The sequence below is a fragment of the Ptiloglossa arizonensis genome, chromosome 12 (assembly GCF_051014685.1).
Source record: "Ptiloglossa arizonensis isolate GNS036 chromosome 12, iyPtiAriz1_principal, whole genome shotgun sequence".
Taxonomy (NCBI): Eukaryota; Metazoa; Arthropoda; class Insecta; order Hymenoptera; family Colletidae; genus Ptiloglossa; species Ptiloglossa arizonensis.
In genome coordinates, this window is record NC_135059.1 from 7,407,321 (window position 1) to 7,428,409 (window position 21,089).

General features: G+C 38.2%; 2 protein-coding genes and 1 long non-coding RNA gene across 4 annotated transcripts in view; 2 read left to right on the forward strand and 1 right to left on the reverse strand.

Annotated features, from left to right (window-relative positions):
- Positions 1-19,375, reverse strand: part of LOC143153471 (aquaporin) — a 30,463-nt gene extending 11,088 nt beyond the window's left edge. The window contains exon 1 of one of the 2 annotated variants that reach the window (XM_076324744.1): positions 19,076-19,375. In XM_076324744.1, coding sequence (XP_076180859.1) covers positions 19,076-19,100 — 25 coding nt within the window. In that variant the 5' untranslated portion in view covers positions 19,101-19,375. The remainder of the gene's footprint in view (positions 1-19,075) is intronic. The other variant, XM_076324745.1, reaches the window with a different exon arrangement.
- LOC143153039 (uncharacterized) overlaps positions 1-21,089 on the forward strand; it is an 83,172-nt gene that overhangs the window by 19,878 nt on the left and 42,205 nt on the right. The gene's annotated exons all lie outside the window — the stretch shown is intronic.
- The window catches only part of LOC143153485 (uncharacterized), a 57,335-nt gene that overhangs the window by 3,952 nt on the left and 32,294 nt on the right, over positions 1-21,089 (forward strand). The gene's annotated exons all lie outside the window — the stretch shown is intronic.

Sequence of the window (21,089 nt, forward strand, 5' to 3'; positions counted from 1 at the left end):
TGAATACCGTTAAACTAATTTTAACGATACGTGCTACTGATATTCATAATCGCGTTGCCTATCGCGCGACGTACGATTTGTTTTTGTTGAAATTAGCGGATACTATCGTTTCTGAGTTGGTTGAAATTTGAAAGAATTCCACGCGTCGTACGACAGAGAATATACTTAAAAAATACTAAAACTTTCCAGTTTCAATTTTCGTAACACCGATGGAGTCGAAATCACTGACGATACCGGCGTATCGCGTACACCCGTTTCGTTTGCTCCAACTTTCTTATACGTTTTATTCATAGTAAAAAATTCATTTCGCTCGGTTGTATAGCATTGTTGTAAAAGATTCGTAAAAATACCCTCTGTTTTGTTGCCACCAAGGTGGCGTAACTCTTTAAGGAGGTCACGTCGAAGCTCGGCTAACTTAACGACGACAACGAAAAATATGGTGGGTTGTAGAAACAGTGACGTAAATTACGATGGAGTCCCCGAGAAATACATCGAAACTCCGAAATCTAATCTAAATCAGAAATTATTCACGCTTCGTCGGATTGTAAAATTGTTGTTTCTTGGTAACACGTTTATTCTTTAGCGTATAAACTATCATAGAAATTTTTAAAATACTTCCACGGAGCTCACCACAGATTTTCTCGCGATTTATTTCAATTAAATCACGAGATGGTATTTTAGATCAATATATTTATACACGAAAATTCACAATTTCTGCAAGATTGAAATTTCGATCGAATGAAATACTTTTAGCGTTGACGAACATCGTTCTTGGTTGTGTAATTTTGGTCCTCTTTGATGTAAATACTACAATGATAAATAATCTGAAACCAAACTTCGTAGAAAAAATACAAAAACTGTATAAGATGAAAAAATTAATCGATACAAGTAAAACGATAGAGTCATAGAGATTATAGGATGTTGATTAAACTATGTGGGAACTTCTTAACGAATATGAACAATGTGTATATGTGCGTCATAGTTGAAGCGTTAATATTCAAACGAGTAGATACGTAAATTTGTGATAAAAGAAAATAAGTTTGAAAAAACGGTTCTTCTTATGTGTTTATTCAATCAGACTAAAACACTTCTATATTATTTTTAGTCTCTAAACATTTTTTCGTAGCGCTTCTAAAATTCAGACGACATTTAAGTACGTATAACGTGGCTTCTTTGCAAATTATAATTTAGATGTCGTTCATAAATGAATGGTGAAGTTACGGTGTTAATATATGTAAATGACTACTGTAAGCGTTCAGTAACACTGTCATTACTTTGGCACATACGCTCTTTTACTGACAAGATTAGTACGCGTATAAATTCACCGTAGTCGAAACAAAATCAATTGGCTGCTCAAGGCCACCTCCCTTAATTTTAATCAGGTCAAAGAAGATATCTTTTTTTTACGCCACGTTTAACAGTCAGAAAATTTGTGTCTACATGTTCGAGGAAAACGATAAGTGTTCTTCAGAGGAAACATAATTTTTGAAGGACAATTTTTTTCTTGAAAGAAAAAAAAAAAAATTGTATTAAACATGTAGCTCGTTTTGGAGAACATTTTTGTGAAATGAGACTTGTTTCAATTTTCACGAGCTCGAAAATATTGGGGTATATTTCGTAAAAAAATTTTAATTAACTCTGGACTTAGGAGGATAAGAAAGCTTCGAATGCAAAGGTTTAAATTTTCAGTCCTCTTCGATATTACTAGATACACAACAAATACGATAATAATGTAGAATCAATAATGTAAACAAGAATGTTTGAAATAGTCAAGTTGAACTCTAGGAGAACATCACCTGTCCAAATGGTCGTAGATACATAGGCGAATGTCTCTTATGTTAGTATCGACTAAAACTAATTCTCACTTCCACCATCAATTAAACTAATTCTCACGTCCACTAGAAAATTAAAGGCAAGTCAAAAAAAAGAAAAACAAGAAAAGGAGGTTAGTAGATAATATGCAGAAGTGTTTGAGCGACGAAAAGGTCACTGAATATATTATAATTTATTTGTAAGGAATCATTTAACGAAGACTGGATTCATTGAGTGCAATGCATACAATGGGAACATTGGACACATGTGCAATGCACGAATCAGAAAAATATTAATTCTCGATGTTTGTAAAAATTAATTATAAACAATACTATTCGATGTTAACGTATAAATGTCTTTTACTAATATTTCCTAACGTTATTAATCACGTAAAACCTACAAATCTATCAACAAGATAACTAATTGATACTGGAAAAGAATTTTTCCTGAGTGATGTTTCTCTTTACATAATTTGAATTTAAAAATGACTAATACGCGTAGATAATTTGAATTTTAAATTGTACGTGTTTGCAACTGTTTGGACGTGTGGTGTTCTTCTAGAGTTCAAGGTGCCTTTTTCAAACGTTTTTGTTTCTATTTCCCATGTTTCTCGTTAAACTACCCAATTGATTCTAATATTTGTTATTTTATTTTACGTTTAACTGGCAATACCAAAATGGACCGGACCTTTACACAAGTTTTATGAAATACATACGTACACACGTGTATGCAAACATTTTTAAGCTCGTAAAAATAAAAATGTATTTCGTTTTCCAAAATTCTTTTCCAAAATTTAACTAATATTCAGCTATCAGTACAGCTGTACCGATTTCAATAGAGAAGACTGTTTCAACATTCTATGCATCTTCCAGCAACTATAAAATGTAACGTACTTAAATTTTTCCGCTCTTTTTAATCGATCAATTGACAGCGATACACTCTTTGTACCAAAGTAATCTCATCTCGCGACATGTACACTGACTTCGAAAGCATTATCGTCATTACACAAACGCGGTAGAGTCATCGTCAATAAACTTGTCCATTTAACTATATTCTACCAATCGAAGGTCGTAGCGTGACTAAATCTTCGTGATAATATGAAGAAGTTTCTTTGAAATCGGAGTAAAATCTATTTAGACACTCGATTAGAAACTTTTGAATGTTTTCATTTCAATCAGTATCAGAGAGAACAGATTCTGACAATGGAACGTTATCAGCGGTAAAACACATTTGAATCAGTTCTCAACAGAAAAACAGTTTCCAAACATTTCGAAACACGCCCTCCTAAAACAAAGAGAAGATTTCCACGCGCAAAACTAAACCAGAAATTAACTAATATTCTCTCGAGTTTGATCGATTGAATTTTTTTACTCTTTGAATATATTTAAAAAAGTACTTAAAATAAGCTTGCTCCGATACATATATAATATTCGTATAATATAACGTAATATAAATATCATTAATATTAATATATAAATTATATTTACTACCCAATATATATTTCTCTCCGATGCAGAACGTATTAATACAGTAAAAGTTCAAGGCATATTTTTCTGCATTAGAAATCTTCACTTTCGTGCCCTTTTTGAATTTTAAACTACCCTCTCCTCTCTAGAAGTAGCGTTCAACTTTGTACCCCTCTACTTCGTGCTCTAAAAATATTTAAAATATCCACATTTTGGTTTATTAGAAATATTCACTTCCCCTTCTGAATTTTAAAACTCTCTCCTCCCTACATATAGCGTTCAACTTTGTACCCCTCTACTTTGTTCTCTAAAAATATTTACAATATCCACATTTTGGTTTATTAGAAATATTCGCTTCCCCTTTTGAATTTTAAAACTCTCTCCTCCCTAGATATAGCGTTCAACTTTGTACCCCTCTACTTCGTGCTCTAAAAATATTTAAAATATCCACATTTTGGTTTATTAGAAATATTCGCTTCCCCTTTTGAATTTTAAAACTCTCTCCTCCCTACATATAGCGTTCAACTTTGTACCCCTCTACTTTGTTCTCTAAAAATATTTACAATATCCACATTTTGGTTTATTAGAAATATTCACTTCCCCTTTTGAATTTTAAAACTCTCTCCTCTCTAGAGATAGCGTGCAACTTTGTACCCCTCTACTTCGTTCTTTAAAAATACCATGCAAAGGTAGATTCGGCCGTGTCGCAGGTATTCGAAAAGAATTTTCGTAAACGCTCGAAAGTATCTCGTTACGTGACTTCGGATTCTCGTGCGAGGAGAACGTTATCTGCAAATACACGGCTTATCCAACGACATCGTGATTTATGGAACGGTTCTCGCCCCCTTCCGATGTGCGTCGTTACGCGAATTTCGTCGACTTGGCGAAGAGAGGTGAACGATGACGTTTCCTCGGCCCCGTGTTACGGTGCATTGACGAATTCCTGCATCGATGCACGATCGGGACCAGAATCCTCGCAACGTGGCCACGATGAAACGATTCTATGCCCGGTTCCCAAACGATTCTTGTGAATTTCAACACGACTCGTTTGAACTACCTTGACTCGAATACCGGGATACGTGGGTCGAATAGCGAACGAGATTTCTCGGACTTTTTTACGAATACACGACCCCGAGTGTGATCAGCAACGTTTGTAAGCACGCAACTGTATCGTTTCGTCGATCTGGAATTATTTATTTATTTGTAGTATATAAATAATGATACGTAAATATAACATATGGTACGTAATAATGTACAGTACGTATACGTATAAAAATATATATATACATATATAATTTGTCGATTGAATTTTTCAACGATGAAACGAATACTAGAAAGAAATCGATTGGATTACGATACAAACTGGCTGTGTATAAAAACTAATTTTCTCAAGAAGCTGAACACTATACATTATTCAAATAATTATCGATCGTATTAAAATCAAACATTATTGATTTGAAAAGGAAACCCACGTCGTTGGTAATCCTACGAGCTTCGAGAAGCTTTACGTTCGATAAACTCGTGATCGATTCGTAGTCGTAATTACAGTGTGACATCTGTAGTCCAGATTGAAACGTAACGAGCCTCGGTACGTGTGCCGGACCCTTTCTAAGGGAACTTTATGTTTAATGAAACACGGGGACCAGGTGATGGAAGCATGTACCAAGTGGAACGAGAGAAAAATACAAAGCCTTAAGACTATTTGCATTACTAAAATTTGTAGCACGTTTAATCAAACCAAGCATTTCGTAAGACTCGGTTACCGTACCATGGTAATGAGGTGAGAGATCAAGGAGCGACGTGAACGGTACTCCCACGTCGTGAATCTCTAAAACTCTGAGCAGAACAGTATCGTGAAACTCGAATTATGTTTACACGTTACGATATAAAATGTAATTTCTGTCCGAAGATACTCAGAAAAAATGAAATCGAGAACGTTTCGATTTCGTACACTATCGTGCTACGTATCGCTCGTGGTACGTTTAAAAAACCTTGATATATATGTTTTTATTTCAACCTATCTAATTCTTTGAGTGCTCTTACGTGCGTATCGTCGTTTCGCTTTTACCATTTATCACTTTACCATATCTAATGGACGGTTCTACTACATATGACGCATGAACTGTATCTTCGAGTGACCAGAACCGCAGCAAGATCAGTGTCAAGAGGCGGAAGATTCGGTTTGTCACGGGGAATCCCCAGCTAAGAGTAAGAGGTGTCGAAGAGTCGAAATCCGTGACACTGATACGAGTTACAAAACCGAAATGAAAATTCCTACGAACGAATTCTTCGTACGGAAACTGATAAAGCACACCACCTCTCCCGTTCGACCATGAGCTAGAAAAGATTGAGAAATCCGGCTTTACTTTCGATTCGGCGTAAACGTGCAAGGTGAATTTTAATAAGATCCTAGATTTTTTTTTAGACGCGAAACCTCGAGAACAGAGACTTTTAACACTGTATTTGACTTCGAAGGATCAACGTTGAGCCAATTCGTACGTTCTTTTAACAAAAGAACGTGCAACAGTATCTGTTCGTTGAATTTTGAATCGTTTGGAATTTGGCGATCTTTAATTTTACTCGTGACGGTGCTGAACCGTTTAAATGTTTAATTTATGCGTTTAAATTAAAAAATTTATGCGTTTAAATTTAAGAATTTATGCATTTGAATTTGAAAATTCATGCATATAAATTTAAAAATTATTTACATTAATCGTTCCTCTTCGTGCAACAAGTTTGAAGATTCGTTACTTAAAATTGCGAGGTAAATGTTTCTCTGCAACAACCGATATAAAAATGTCCAAAGAACCGAGATCTGGAACGTTGTCGTGATATTTTTACAAGAACCACGGTTAATTATCAGAAGAAATTTACAAATGGGTATCCGGTTGTGCACACAAGGTTCAAATCTTCGATTAAACGATATGTAAACAAACTCCTGAAACTTTTCGAATCTTGTACAAAGCGTACCGAGAATGGTGGTACAACTGGTAGATTCTACGTGTAGAAATGAGTCGAAAAGAAGATAATAACGTACAATGATTTGTAACATATAAAGAGAATTTTTCATTCGAGATTTCGTCTTCGAGAAAATCGATCGTGAAGTTCCGTCAAGTAGCGGGCACTTGAGAGATAACCGGAGTTGCTTGAACGGATTCTTTGTACTTAACAATTGTACTCTATTCGTATCTAGTAGTAGTTAGTTAATAGTATTTAGTAGCAATCGATAGAGCAGTTAAGTGCGAAAGAACCCACCCAATCACCTTCCGTTATCTCTCAAGTGCCCTCTCTCTTTCTCTTTCACAGTTCTCAATCCCTTCGATGCTTACTTGACGGAACTTTACGATCGATTTCCTCAAAAACAAACCTCTGAACGAAAATATTCCAGTCTCTTTTCACTTATTTTTACATCCAGCATCACCTACCAATTTTCGACACACCTTACACATCAATTTCTCACTTAGAAAATACATCGATCGACGTTCTAACGGATGTGAAACATCGTCTGTCGTTTCGATAGATTCGAGAAAGTATCTGTACGCCATATTACGAGGAAATTCCCCTAACTTACGAATCTGATTTTAACGAAAGTTTTTTTCGACGAAACATAATTTTTTCGTTAGCAAAAACTGTTCTCGAGGGAAGAGAAACAACCTTCGAGACACGTTTGCAAAACACATTGAGTCTCGAGGCAAGAATATCGATTAATTTCATTTCATTCTCTTAAAGAAAATTTGGATAAGTTCTTATCCAAAAGTAATTACTAAAAATATAAATATTAAAAATCTAAGTATAAAACACTTCCTGTGGATAAGAGAATTTCTCTGTATATTTACTATCGTTGTGCTCTACGTACAAGCAAAGTTTCATCGAAATCGATTCCACAGGTAAGAAGAATTTCCTTCGAGTACAACGTGCGTATAATTTTTCGTGTCGGTGTGTTTGTTTCGCGAGAGCATGATCGTCGTTGATCGTTGCTAACGAAATCGCGAATCTGTTCGATGATGTCCATACGGATCCAATTTCCACGGATATGGATATTTTCATCAGCGCGAGCTGCAGTCGATCGGGCCGCGCGAGTGCACGGACAGGCCAGGTGCATCAATCACGATGCACTCTTCCAATGAGCGTGCATCTCTGATTACTTTCCGTGTATTCGGGGCCAGAAAGGCGAATTCGCGGTTGCAGTACACGCGGTCTGGCTATACAAAATGCAAATAGGTGGACGTGTTTCGTGGAAAAATCATTCGTTTCGTTCTGTTCTCTGTACGAGATTGCTTTCACCGGTAGCCGGGCAACGTTGAACAGCGCGAAATCGTCTTTTTCCCCCCCTTTCAGTCTCATTCGCCGTTTTCTTCCATCAAAAATCGCAAACACGGTTATAAAATAATCATCGAACGTATTTTTTGTTCGATCGAGATACACAAGTACGAAACCTCGGTAAACAACGATCGTAGTTGGTACATCGTTGTCACGAGCGGGTCGTTGGTTAAATTTAAATAATCGATTGTGTAGGTTCCCGAATATATCGACGAAGTTATCAATTAGTTTTCAAATTGATACGATCTATCGATATCGATAAGATAGACGAGTTACGTAACTCGAAATTTTGTAATTAAAACTTTCAACGTGTAACGTATCGATCCGATCAAATTTTGTTCTACCTAGATTTTTAATTACATTATCGAGTTTTAGTTGTTCGCCGATAGAGAACGATAACGACCACGATCGATTAAATTTTGATTTAAAAATCGAATCTAGTGGTAAGTGCGCGTCATCAGCCGCGGTAGCGCAATATTAATGTATAAAACGAAACGATGCCGCGTAATATTGTAACGGAGGAGTTATTTTTAATGTTCAACCGTTATTATCGTAGATAAACAGTGAATCGTGAATAATTGATTGCGCGCGACACATCGATATGCATATTTGTAACGTAAGGTCATTGGTGTAAAACAAAGTTGCGCAATCATCGCTTGTGCAATGGATATCTTAAATAATGGAATCGCGACGGTTAATATCGGGCGAAAGTATTATTTTTGGAAGCAAATGTAGTAATTTTAGGGGAACGTTGACTTTGTATACGGATTGGGGAACTTTTAAGGACGATACACAGATATCTTCGAATACATCGCGGCTTTTATGGCGCTCTCTGTATGGAAGTAGTCGTTTTTACTCACCATTGCGCCAAGTTAATCCGAGTGATGAATCGATTTCTCTTATCAATGGTAACGAATGCCCCATTTAGATAATAACCTACGCGTACGAGTGTTCTTTTTTTTTTTCTTCTCTCCTCCTCCCTACCCCGTTTTAACTAGATTCCCCGATCGTGATGAAAAGCGTTGTGACGTAAATGTGTTGTATAACATTGCACGAGTACCGTGTTACAGAGAGGAATGTAATAGCAAACGGACAAATTTTCCACATGCGTAATTAGAAATCGCGACTACAAACGGCGCATATTTGCATCCGTTTCAGCGTAAATGTTTCTCTTCCGTCGTTCTATTCCCGACGCCTCGTAGTCTCCCCACCATGTGTATCGTTTCAATTTTTACGATCCTCGTCGATAATTTTACCTCCTCCCGCGTAATTGCACGGCTTTGTCTGCTAATTGTGCACAATTTAACCACAAGTCACTCTCGTCTATTATTTTTCTCTACGAGCCTCCTCGTGAAGAACTTGCGCGCGAAAAATATCGAAAAATGATTCGTCGAGTTCAGTTTGGCGCGAAACACCTTAAACGAATGTTCAATTCGTTGGTTCGAATTCTCATCTTTCTCGAGTTCTTCTCATCTTCCACCTTTGTACGTTCTTCTAGAATTGGGTCACCCTGTAACGTTCTTTCACGTTTTCGGTATAGGTGATTTTACAATAGCTTTTATTTATTTCACGCACGACGGAGATACGTCTTGCTTATTTATTTTGCACGTGTGTATTATCGTTATCTCGCGCATTGTTCTATTTCGAAGTCGTTGGTCCGTCGGTATGTGTTCCCTTGGACAGCGTTAATTCACCGTGCAAATACGCTAACAAAATGCTAAGACGTTCGACAGAAAGGATTCTTTTATTCGTCCCAAAATGCAAGCACGTTTGTTTCGTTCGTCATCGAGTAGAAAGAACTATTAATTTATCTTTCCAAATTTCGAAGATACACAGAAAGGATTCTTTTGTTCGTCCTAAAATGCAAGCACGTTTGTTTCGTTCGTAATCGAGTAGAAAGAACTATTCATTTATCTTTCCAAATTTCGAGGATACACAGAAAGGATTCTTTTATTCGTCCCAAAATACAAGCACGTTTGTTTCGTTCGTAATCGAGTAGAAAGATCTATTGATTTATCTTTCCAAATTTCGAGGATACACTTGAACTCGAGTTGCACGAACAATTAACATATCTCCCGCGTTCGCTTCTGCATCGGCGAATTGATAATTGGCCCCGATCCGCTCGACATAATGTAATTACGCGTAATTTATTCCCGTCACTTCGTTTCGTTCGCGTGCAGACAACGTTTCAACAATTTCTCCCGGGGCATCTCGATAAACATCGGATATTTCGAGACGTTTTCATCGTCGAAAATTTATTTCGAGTCGAGTCGTAAATCCCCGTTCGAAGAAACATCGCGCAACGAAACAACGAACAACAAATCTAGGGACGAAAGGATCGTCGGAACGTTTGCAGCCGTAATTCTTTCGAGTTTCGAAAGTTGATTTCCGTGAATTAAAATAGGATAAAATTACACGTGTCTCGCGAACACTGTCTTGCCCGAATATCATCGTTATTTCGAACAAACGCGAGAAAGTTACTTACATAAGTTGCAAAGACTAAAAGGATACGTAATATAATAAAAAAAAGGATACACAATATAGTGAAGGTTGAGTTTATTTCTTAAAATGAAACGACCAATTTCTTATCCTCGACTTTAATGGTATAACGAATTCTGAGTACAAAAGTTGCAAGATGGAATTGTTTCTGAAATATTTCCAATTTTTACGATATTTTATTTTCTCCGTCCTGTTACATTCGTTGTGAAACATTTCGTGTCCACTATCGGTCAAAACTGATTCTCATCCCAGATAATTAAAAGTAAGTGGAACGAACAAAAATTGGATAAATTTTTCGATTCTCTTGTCGCGAACGGGACACTGCGAACGGAACGAACGTTTATGCAGCCTTGATTGAAAAAAACCACCGTTTGCGCGATGCATTGCAATCTTATCTTAGGTCACGTTCCCACACGTGCAAACCACAGCGCAGTGAACATTTTAGACATTTCTTCGTTGTAACGTTGCTTTTAAAAAATACACAAATTTCATGTACCGCAAATATGTTTTGCACTCCACGTTGCCCAGGTGAAACATGGCTTGAATTATACTATCTGTAATAGATAACGATGGAACTAACACGATTACGTAGCGATGATATTGAAGCAATTCGATACTAAGACACTTAACGGCAAATATCGAAAGGTATCGAAAATTCATGTACTCGTTATCGATTCACGATAACGACACTTTGATAATAAATACTCGATCGATGCGAGTATAACACCGAACAGATACCGTACGATATCGATACTATTATAAAGATATCAAAAAGTAAGGAACGGAATATAATCGTCGCATAATAAACAGTGCGAACAAAGGGATGCAATTTCTATTACTAGTACCAGTAGGTTGTTCGGAAAGTCATTTCATTTTTTGTTTTTTTTTTTTTGGTGAAAATGAAACGATTCTTTTCAGAGCGTACAAACGTTTCATCAAACGATATATTCTCCATTTTGGAAAACGAAATCACTTTACGTACAAGCTAACGGATAGAACTTTCAGCCACGACTCCACACACGCTTCAAGTATGTGCACCGTGGGCTGCATATGTTGAAACGTAGCTTAAGGTAGGGGTTTACGTGCTAAAATCTTCAGCCACGTTTTCGTGCCACGACTTCGTGGAGCCCCCGTTGAATAATGCGCCGAAATCACATTTTTCAGGACTCGAGTCGTCCTATTCGGACGATTTAAAATGCATACAGATCGATAAACGTGGGAGTGCTTCGATGATCTCGAGGATCGCTCGTCTACTTTTCAAATGAATACTTAATCTACGATCAGTGTTATGATCGATCGATTCCATAGAAACGGCGTTGAGAGATTACGCGGCAATTTGTCGGTATAATCTGCCTATTAGGGGAATGAATGCCGTTAGATATACTGCACGGCGTACAGTTCGAGCACAAATTGACTAATGGCTTCGTGGCAGACTGCCCGGACATGGCGGCGGTGCGAGTCGTCGTCCGTTCTTTCTTTCTTTCAAGGTTCGTCTACAACCAATTTTCATTAGCTCGCCGAGCTACGTCCGGTGGAATTGCATTCTTCCTATTACTCTTCTTTCTCGAGTCATCGCTTCTGGCCACCTAGCTCGTAAGATGTGCCGGAATAATTGCACTTTCGGCTCGTCGGGATTAAACTTTCAAGGTGGTACACCATCCCTACGGATAACCGGGAGGAATTTTTTCTTGGATAACTGAAACGAATCATCTGCCATCGAGGGATCGAGTTGCGGCCAATTGACTCGAAAAACGCGGGAAAGTAATTACATCATTATCCGGATAACCGAGACGAATTTTTCTTGGATTACTGAAACGAATTTTCCTCGGATAATTGAAACGAATCATCTCCTATCGAATGATCGCGTTATGGTCAATTGACTCGAAAAACGCGGGAAAGTAATTACATCATTATCCGGATAACCGAGACGAATTTTTCTTGGATAACTGAAACGAATTTTCCTCGGATAACTGAAACGAATCATCTCCTATCGAGTGATCGCGTTATGGCAATTGACTCGAAAAACGCGGGAAAGTAATTACATCATTATCCGGATAACCGAGACGAATTTTTCTTGGATAACTGAAACGAATTTTCCTCGGATAACTGAAACGAATCATCTCCTATCGAGTGATTGCGTTATGGCAATTGACTTGAAAAACGCGGGAAAATAATTACACCATTCTACGGATAACTGAAACAAATTTTCCTCGGATAACTGAAACAAATTTTCCTCGAATAACTGAAACGAATTTTCCTCCGATAACTGAAACGAATCATCTCCTATCGAGTGATCGAATTGCGACCACTTGACTCGAAAAACGCGGGAAAATAATTACACCATTCTACGGATAACTGAAACGAATTTTCCCCGGATAACTGAAACGAAATTATTCTCCACTATCGTTCGTGTTCATGAAACGCGACCGGTTCCATCGAATTTCATCGTGTAATGGAAATAAACTTCTCACGCATAATAATCGTATACGTTGTCGTTTTATTGCATATTTTGCGATAAGCGTATGTATTGCACTTTATTTTTTCCCAGATTTTATCGATAAATATTCGAACGAAAAATAAATACTCCAACGATTAGAGCAACTCTGACTGTTCGTCGACCCACGGCGGAATATAGTACAATCGCGAAAGTATTCGGTTCGAAACGAACGAGAATAAAATCGAATCGGTTGGAAATTTACGAAAAAAATTTCTACCATCCCGTAATATACGATCGCGTGGTCAAAATTGGTGCCCGGTGTCGTTAATTTTCTATCGCTGTTCTAAACTGTGCCGCGAGCTCGCGTAGTTAAGAACCACTGGTCTATCGAACATTATAAAAACGCTTTTATCATTCGGTACGCCACAGTTGCAAACGCTATCGTTCGAAATAGACTGTTGAAAACATTTCGTTTGAAGAATCGAAATGGATAAACAGAGCGCAGATACCAACGTATTTGGAAAAAAACATTCCACTTGCGATACGATTAAGATTTTGTATCTATTTTTGGAGAATCGTCGACGAAGAAACGTTTCCAGATTCTTTCGAGAACCTCGGTCCCCTCGATTCCAAATTTTGCACACACTCCTCTCAAATCGACTATTGTACAATAGCTCGTTACAAGGAGAAAGAAAACGAGTGAAATCCGCGAATGAAATTTTACTTCGAACCATCACCCTTTTCGAACATTTTTCGACAATTTTTCCCCTCCCCCGAATCCGGACTTACGTAATTTTTTTTTTTCTCGATTTTGCAACGGGACGCGTTGCCTGTCCACGCGCACTCGCTCCTCCCCCAATCGATCAGACACACGATACCGTATTATCGTTTCAGCTTCCAGTTTACCATCGGGATGCACCGCGGCTCGATAAATTCCGCCATTAAAATCGATCGAGTTACCCATTAGTCGTCAATTAACGGCGAACCGTTGATCATCCCGTTGAACGATACATAGGAAGCCAGAATCCAGATGAAAAATCGTCGGGGCAAACGACAACGAGACTTCCTTATCTCGAGCGTGGCGTAATCTAGAAAGCTTCCGCGTGAAATACGAGCGATTGATAACGACAACAGGACAAGACTCTCAAAGCCGAATTCTACAGATTGTACACCGTTTCGTTCGGGTTTCAATACCTACTTTCCGACAGTGCAAATAGAGGAGTCGCGTTATCAAACGTCGTTAAGTGATAACATTTGCTCTTGAGTCGTTCACGTCGTCCTTGTCGCGTGTGAATTTCGTAAACATGGATTAATTCGTCGCTAGAATTTTAGATTACGATCTTGCCAACGATTCGGGAGTGTTTTTCTTTTTTTTTTCTTCTTCTTTTTCTTTTTTTCTTTTTTTATTTATTCCACGGTAGCGAGGGCTAAGGTCGCACGAGTTTCGTCATAATCTTGTCAAGTGCACCAACGATGTCAGCGTAGGATAAATCGTGCAATTTGTTTCACACGACTCTTTAAACATTAATGGTACAATTAATGCAAATCGATACAATTGAAAATTCAGAGATTGAAAAATCGATTTTTCTAAAAGTCTATTCCTGTGCAAAGACTACTCGAGTACTTTTGTATCGCATCTTACCAGTCCTTTTCGTATAGATGGTACACCACGAGTTGGTCACATTTGTTAATTCGTTAAAAAATTATCATCACACTTGGATACGATTCGTACGAACATACTTTCGTTAAAATGATCGTTTATCGAGAAAAAGCTCTCAAAGTTATAGAGTATTACGGTACGACTCTTCGAAGCACAATAGTAACGTCTGTTGTTGCGATGCATCGTGCGACAAGTCGATGCAACTGTCGTTGCATCGTACGACCACTCGCGCGATTAATTGCATCGCGTTTAGGCCCCTATTAAACGCTACGACTCGGTTCTTTCGTTTTTCATTCGAATCCGGTGATTACGTAGCCATTGCATATTTTAATTTCACGAATGTCTCGCGATCGGACGAAATAATTTATGCACACATTTGCAACGTGTTCGGGGTCGTTATCGGGCATAAAGATGAAACTCCTGTCTGTGAACCTAATTGTTGAATCACTTCGATTAGATTTTGTTTATTTCGAATAATTATGGAGGGTAGTGTATACGACATAATACGTATACATTATCGTGTACGCTGCATAAACACATATGTACACGCGCGCACACATTGCAAACACACGTGCATGAAAGATAATTTTATCGTTTACATAACAAAAAGATATTATGTCCGCTCACCGAAATTTTCGAATAAACTTTTATCCACGACGAACGTACATTGCGAATAATGAACAATAATTGTCCGGATAAATTATTCAGATAAAAGCGGTTTCATTCGAATAATTATCCAGACGAGAAAGATTTATTCGAAATTATTCGAATAATACTCAACTCTTTCCGAAAGTACCACCGATCCATCGAACGTCGAAACTTTGAAACATCCATCGTGAATCAACTGGCTTCGATCCATCTATATTTGTTAAATTTACTTTTGATCTCTTCTTAAAGAATATTCTGCTTCGTTGTCCAAAAGAAATCGATTTTCTTTCTTTTCGTATTCGTGAGGTTAATAGTTTTAAAAATATTCTCGTAATACTAACCGTACAATTTTTTTATCATTTTACCGAATTATAGAAGTATCTATTTTTTTCGGAGATATTCTTTATTTCATAATCGGTCAAGTGACCGACTACGGTACGATTATGTATATTGTGGAAAAATTTGTGAAACTTTCGTAATTTTTAACGTTCCAAACCAAAATTCTACATTAAATTAAATTAATAATAATAATATTGTGCAGATAGTGTACCGACGAACGTCCATATAAGTACAAATGTCATTCAATAATATCGTGGTAACAATAAAATATTGCAGAAAAACAAGTTTTCTCCCGATAGGTTTCTCTCGGTATTCTACCGAGATATTCGATCTCCGATTCTAATAATCTAAATATTGCATAACAAATTTTTCTCCTTACGTTTGTCTACGTGTCGTAACCAATAACAATGTGTACTGTAACAGAAGACGATTGGTGCGTTGTTTCCTTATTCATCGACCGTATTCTCGTTGAGTTCGTACTTAAGATAACGATCTGTTGCTTGCGTTGCTCCTAGGATCGAATTAATTACTTTAGACACGATATTACAATAATGGTACCTATGGAAAAATCAAATCAACCGGGAGGACTTTTAACACCGGTAGTCGATCATTGACGTTCGTTTTTCAGCGAAAATTTTATGAAAAAAAAAAAAAATAACAAGAACGTCATCGGTTTCGACCATAAAACGAATAAAACATTATGATAATAAATGCAATACACTCAGCATGTGTACAAAAGGACTGGTTTTACCGTAGAGATAGTAAAGTGTTTTCTTGTCCTCTGCATCTTCAAATTTAAATACTATTGACAGTGCATGAAAATGATACTCCAGACACTGCTGGAAGGCAATACGAACATTACAAATGCAAGTCCAACGAATATCGTAGAACTATATTTTTCGCGTTAAATTTATTAAAGTTACAAAGAACAAAAGAAAACGTTTCAGGTATTACTTTTCCTACGTAAAAATTCATACACGAGAAAGTCACGATCGTGAAGCTTTGATAATTATTTTAATTATTTAAAAGAAAAAAAAACCTTCTTACGGATTATTTAATTTCCAATCCTAAATAATCAACGGACGTAATAATAATAATAACAATGCGAGTCGAGAAGAAAAATAAACGATGAATTATTACGATGAATAAGAACTTGATTTCGTTGGCTTAGATATTAAACACGGTCGGCAATTATCATCGTAAATTATTCTTTTGTTGGTTATGTCAGGACCAATTAACCGTTAAGTCAATTAAGACACGGTACGAACACCTGTTGTCAGGTAGAAAAAATAAAACTTTATACCGGTCAATAAAGTAGATATCTGTATATTTTGCGATTAAAACACGAATGATATCGTTTTCACACTCGCGCCGGAACGGAACGGACTAAAATACGATCCTAAGTAAGTACAGACTCGACCGAATGGGCGTGTTCGCTATAAATAGAGGCCGAGAGCTTTTTATATAATTTATTAAAAACAAACACGGCCGATGGTCGTGAGACTGGGAACTTTGCATCGGTGGAACGCGAGAGTTCGTTGAATTTTGACGGTGAGTGTTGCGAAAGCATTTGTTACATGTTTTGGGGGAAGGGGGGTATTCAAACTACTACGAAGAAGTAAGATATCATCGTAGTAAATATAGTTACGCGGAAAGAAGAAAAGCCAGTTCGGTCGGTTTACTTTCTTGTCGCGAGGCGTCCTTGGCGCGGTGTTATTGAACTACTATTTAAAAATCCCGTACTTCGACCGATGAATAATTAATGTTTCACAGGAAACAAGCATCCGCGCCCGCGTTCCATTTAACGAGCGTGAAATATTCATCGAAACGACGAACTTCTGACACTCGTTGCGTACCACCCTTCCACATCGCCCTTTGTCTCTTCAAGTTCGCTTCTGTTCCCTCCAATTATCGACGTCGACGCGTCGAATCTCGGTACGTGACTCGAGAACAGGTCGATGACTCAAGACACGACGAGAGTTTTCGCGTGAGTCACGTGCCTTTTTATTTTTTTTTTTTTTTCACCAATGATTCCGTGATCGCGCGAAATTCGATGAAATTTTTCACTCGTATCAGGTAGCGACCGTGCCGATCGTTTTCTGGAAATCATCCTGTATTCTCAATGGAACGTTAACGATCCGTCACCGAGGCATCCGTTCTTCGAAATGTCGCGATTCGTCTTTTTCTTTTTTTCTTTTTTTTCTTATTTGCAAATGAGTAGAAAGTTTCCTGAATCATTCGATATGTATTCTTCTACCGAAATACAATCATCTTCAGGGGATATTCTAGAGCGAATCTTTGAGAAGATTCTTTTTTACATTTTCTTGAAAAATTCTTTTCGAAAATATATCTACCGAACCTCGTACCTGAGCTTTTCAAATTAACGATGTTTAAAATTCTTCTACCGAAATACAATCCTCTTCAGGGGATATTCCAGTACGAAACTTTGAGAAGATTCTTTTTTACATTTTCTTGAAAAATTCTTTTCGAAAATATATCTACCGAACCTCGTACCTGAGCTTTTCGAATTAACGATGTTTAAAATTAACAGTGCCTTTATTGCAACGATATAAACGTTCGTTAAAATTTGTCGATCGAGTTTAAGGGTTTTGTGGTCCGATATATGTACTTTCAAATAATAGATAAACATTCGATGGAACCTGTCTTTGAAAAAATGTGGAAACTCTACGTTATTTCGTCGTAACCCTGTAAATGTCTACGTCAACGGGTTAGTACACTCGTTGGAATCAAAATACATCATACTGCAAGGTCTTCCGCGCTATCGATCTGGAATTTGCACCACGGACAACGCCAACTTCTCGCGAACCATAATCGGCCGGTTCAGTCGTTCGAAAGGCGCAGAACTGTGTCACGCGATCCTACGAACGTGTATACACGAGATTCTGACACCGTAACGCGTGTATTGTATACAGAAGCTGGTTCCCCGGTTCGCTCGAAATTCGTTTGATAAAAGTGGTGTTACGTATTTGTTGACCTCGGACAGGAAACTGTGTATTTGAAAATTCCACGATCGTCGTAAAAATCTTTCGCGGACGTTCGAGAATCACGAATAACGAAAAATTGATTCAACGTTAAAACCACCAAAGGGGCCGATTTCACTCGTTTCGAACTTCTCTGTGAAATTACTCAATTATCAACGGTGTCTGCTTACAATATTCGTGGACGATTATCCAAATGGATAGATTACTAATACTGGTAAATTTTCCCTTTTCTCGTCTAACTTCAAAGATATCTATGTTGTCCGATACGAACATAAATACATACACCGTCGATAATTTCAACGTCAACCAACGTGTAGTTTCTCCGCGTATTTGTAAACAATATCTCGATGCATCTACAAAACTACTTACAACACGTTCTCTGTATCGAAAGCATCGAATCGTATACGATTCTCGATTGATAAAAACACGAAGTGCGACACTGCCGGAGGGGAGGGGAGGGGGGTAGAAAAATATAAATAAAAATAACGCGATAAAGTTTCCCCGTACGATAGTCTTCGAGAGAATCGATCGTGAAAATCGTGGAGCATGCGCGCCGTGTACGAGCCCTCGACTCGACTGCGTGCCGTTCGACTTCGATTTTCTCGAAAAGAAAAGCTCGCACGGTAAAACATCGTTCCGCGTCATCGACTCGTTTTCCACCACTGAACAACACCCAGTGCCTACTCTCGTTTTCCTAAACTTCGTCACCGTGACGTCGCCTTATCGACGACGCGCGATCGGTGTTGGTTGAACACCCAGCTCGAGTGGACACCGTGCCTCCTCGATTCGAGATAATACGTGACATCGATTTCGGAAAATCGTCAATCTCGAGCACACGATACGTGAACACGTTCCCTCGTTTAACCGAGAGGACCGACACGATGCGACTTACCCAACCGTAGATGGATGGAGCACATGACGTCGTTTAATCGGACACTTGGCACACCGTACACGCCGTTTCGAGATCGAGATCGAGATGCGAAGACGTCGTAGAAGCCAGCGCGCACCGCTGCTCGATCGTGCTCGACTGTTTGTGAACGAGAACGAACGTACGCACTTTTATCGCGTCGGCACGTGGCCTCTCATAGTTGATTCACCGTCGATCTCCTCCGTGTAGCGCCACCATCCCCACCGCTCGCCTCCCTTGCGACGCCGCGTTTATTTTCGATACTGGAACCGACGCGATTCATTTTTCCATCTAGTGCAACCGACTCGTTGCGCCGCGGGCCGGCTGCAATTCTCTCTCGTAAACAACATTCAGACGAGACGACCAACCGGCGCTCCGAGACCAGTTGTCGCGAGACTGACAACGAGCGGTGCCGTTAGCTTTCGGTGACAAGGTTGATGCGCAACGAACGGGGCTTCGACGCTGCGGCTCTGTACACAGGGTGGCTCTCAAATAACACCTTCTGCGATTTTAACGACGCTACGATCGGGACCGATTCTGGAATAAATTGAAGAAGAGAGCAACGATCGAATCGTTGAAACGTTCCGTCAGAATTGAACATTTCTGAAAACGGAGAACAGTTCTGAAAATTTAACACAGATGATTCGTTATCAACACGTGGCACTACCTGAGTCATTCTTGCATTTGTTCTAACACTTAGCAATGAGTCACCGAGATGGAAATGTACGATTTTGTTATTTTTTTTTTTAAGTGTTTCACACTAGAAACGATATCGTTAATGATCGGGTAATTTTTTAACGAAGTTTGGAACGAGTTTGGAATTATATTCATTTCCGCGAGTGTACGTTCGTGGGGATCATTGTATGTACGATACGGTACCTCGTTAAAACGTTGCGTTCGCCCTCGATACAACGTACCGAATCATCTCCGTCGCTATGGGAGGAGTTTCGAAGGAAAAACTTGTGCGTTTCTCGACTCGAATGACTTACAACTGTTAATTTAATACTGATACAACGATGTGGAAGCTAGTGGTGTAAATTTAAACCTTTCGTGAGGTTACATTGCACCTTTTATTTCGCATTCCATCTTCGTAAGAGCATTACCAATGGATTGGTAAGATTCACTCGCCTAAAATAAATTCAAACGCGATTTCGATCGAATTTTGTTCGATTGTATACGATTAAAAGTTTTACTACGTACTAAAAATAGTACGAATACGATCGTGTTTCGTTTCACTTTTATCGAGGGAATCTCACCAGTTCGTTGACAATACTTCGCTCTTCTCGTCGGAAGGTTTACTTACGACTGGTATATAAGTAAGTATACATCTTTATGTATCTTCCCTTCTTAAAACATTTCAAGTAGACACGAAAGTGTACGTTTTAACGAGGAGTTACCGTATACACGGAAAATTCGAAACTGCATCGAATTTCTAATTACTTTACCAGATATTTTATCCTATTTCTCGAAAATTTGCCTCGCGTAATATCAAGTTGCGGATTAATGTCGATAAAGATCTCAGTGGAACGACTTATAAGATACCTTCAATATTCACTGACATAATAGACGATTACGGGCACACAATAGAAAATCATGAACATAATAGACGATCACAGTGAGGTACTTGCGTCGATATTGTCGATAAACACTATCGGATAATCGTTTTATTTTATCTTCGATGATATTCAACCTTGAACTTTTGCGCGCGAAGAAAACGATTGAAAAATGGAGTGAAATATAATTGAATATGAAACAACGAAATTGTTCTTCGAGCATCTGAACACTTATAAAAAGATACATACTCCTCTCAAAAACCACGAAACATTTATATCCAATTATTCACCGTACAATGTATAGCTCGTATAAGGTGTTCGGTAACCCTTATATAAGGTGATGTATTAAACAAACTTGGTCAACGTGTTCAATATCTCGTATCTTATATACCAAACTCGTATCTATATAAACATTGTAATTTTTGTACACCAAATGTAATTTTAAA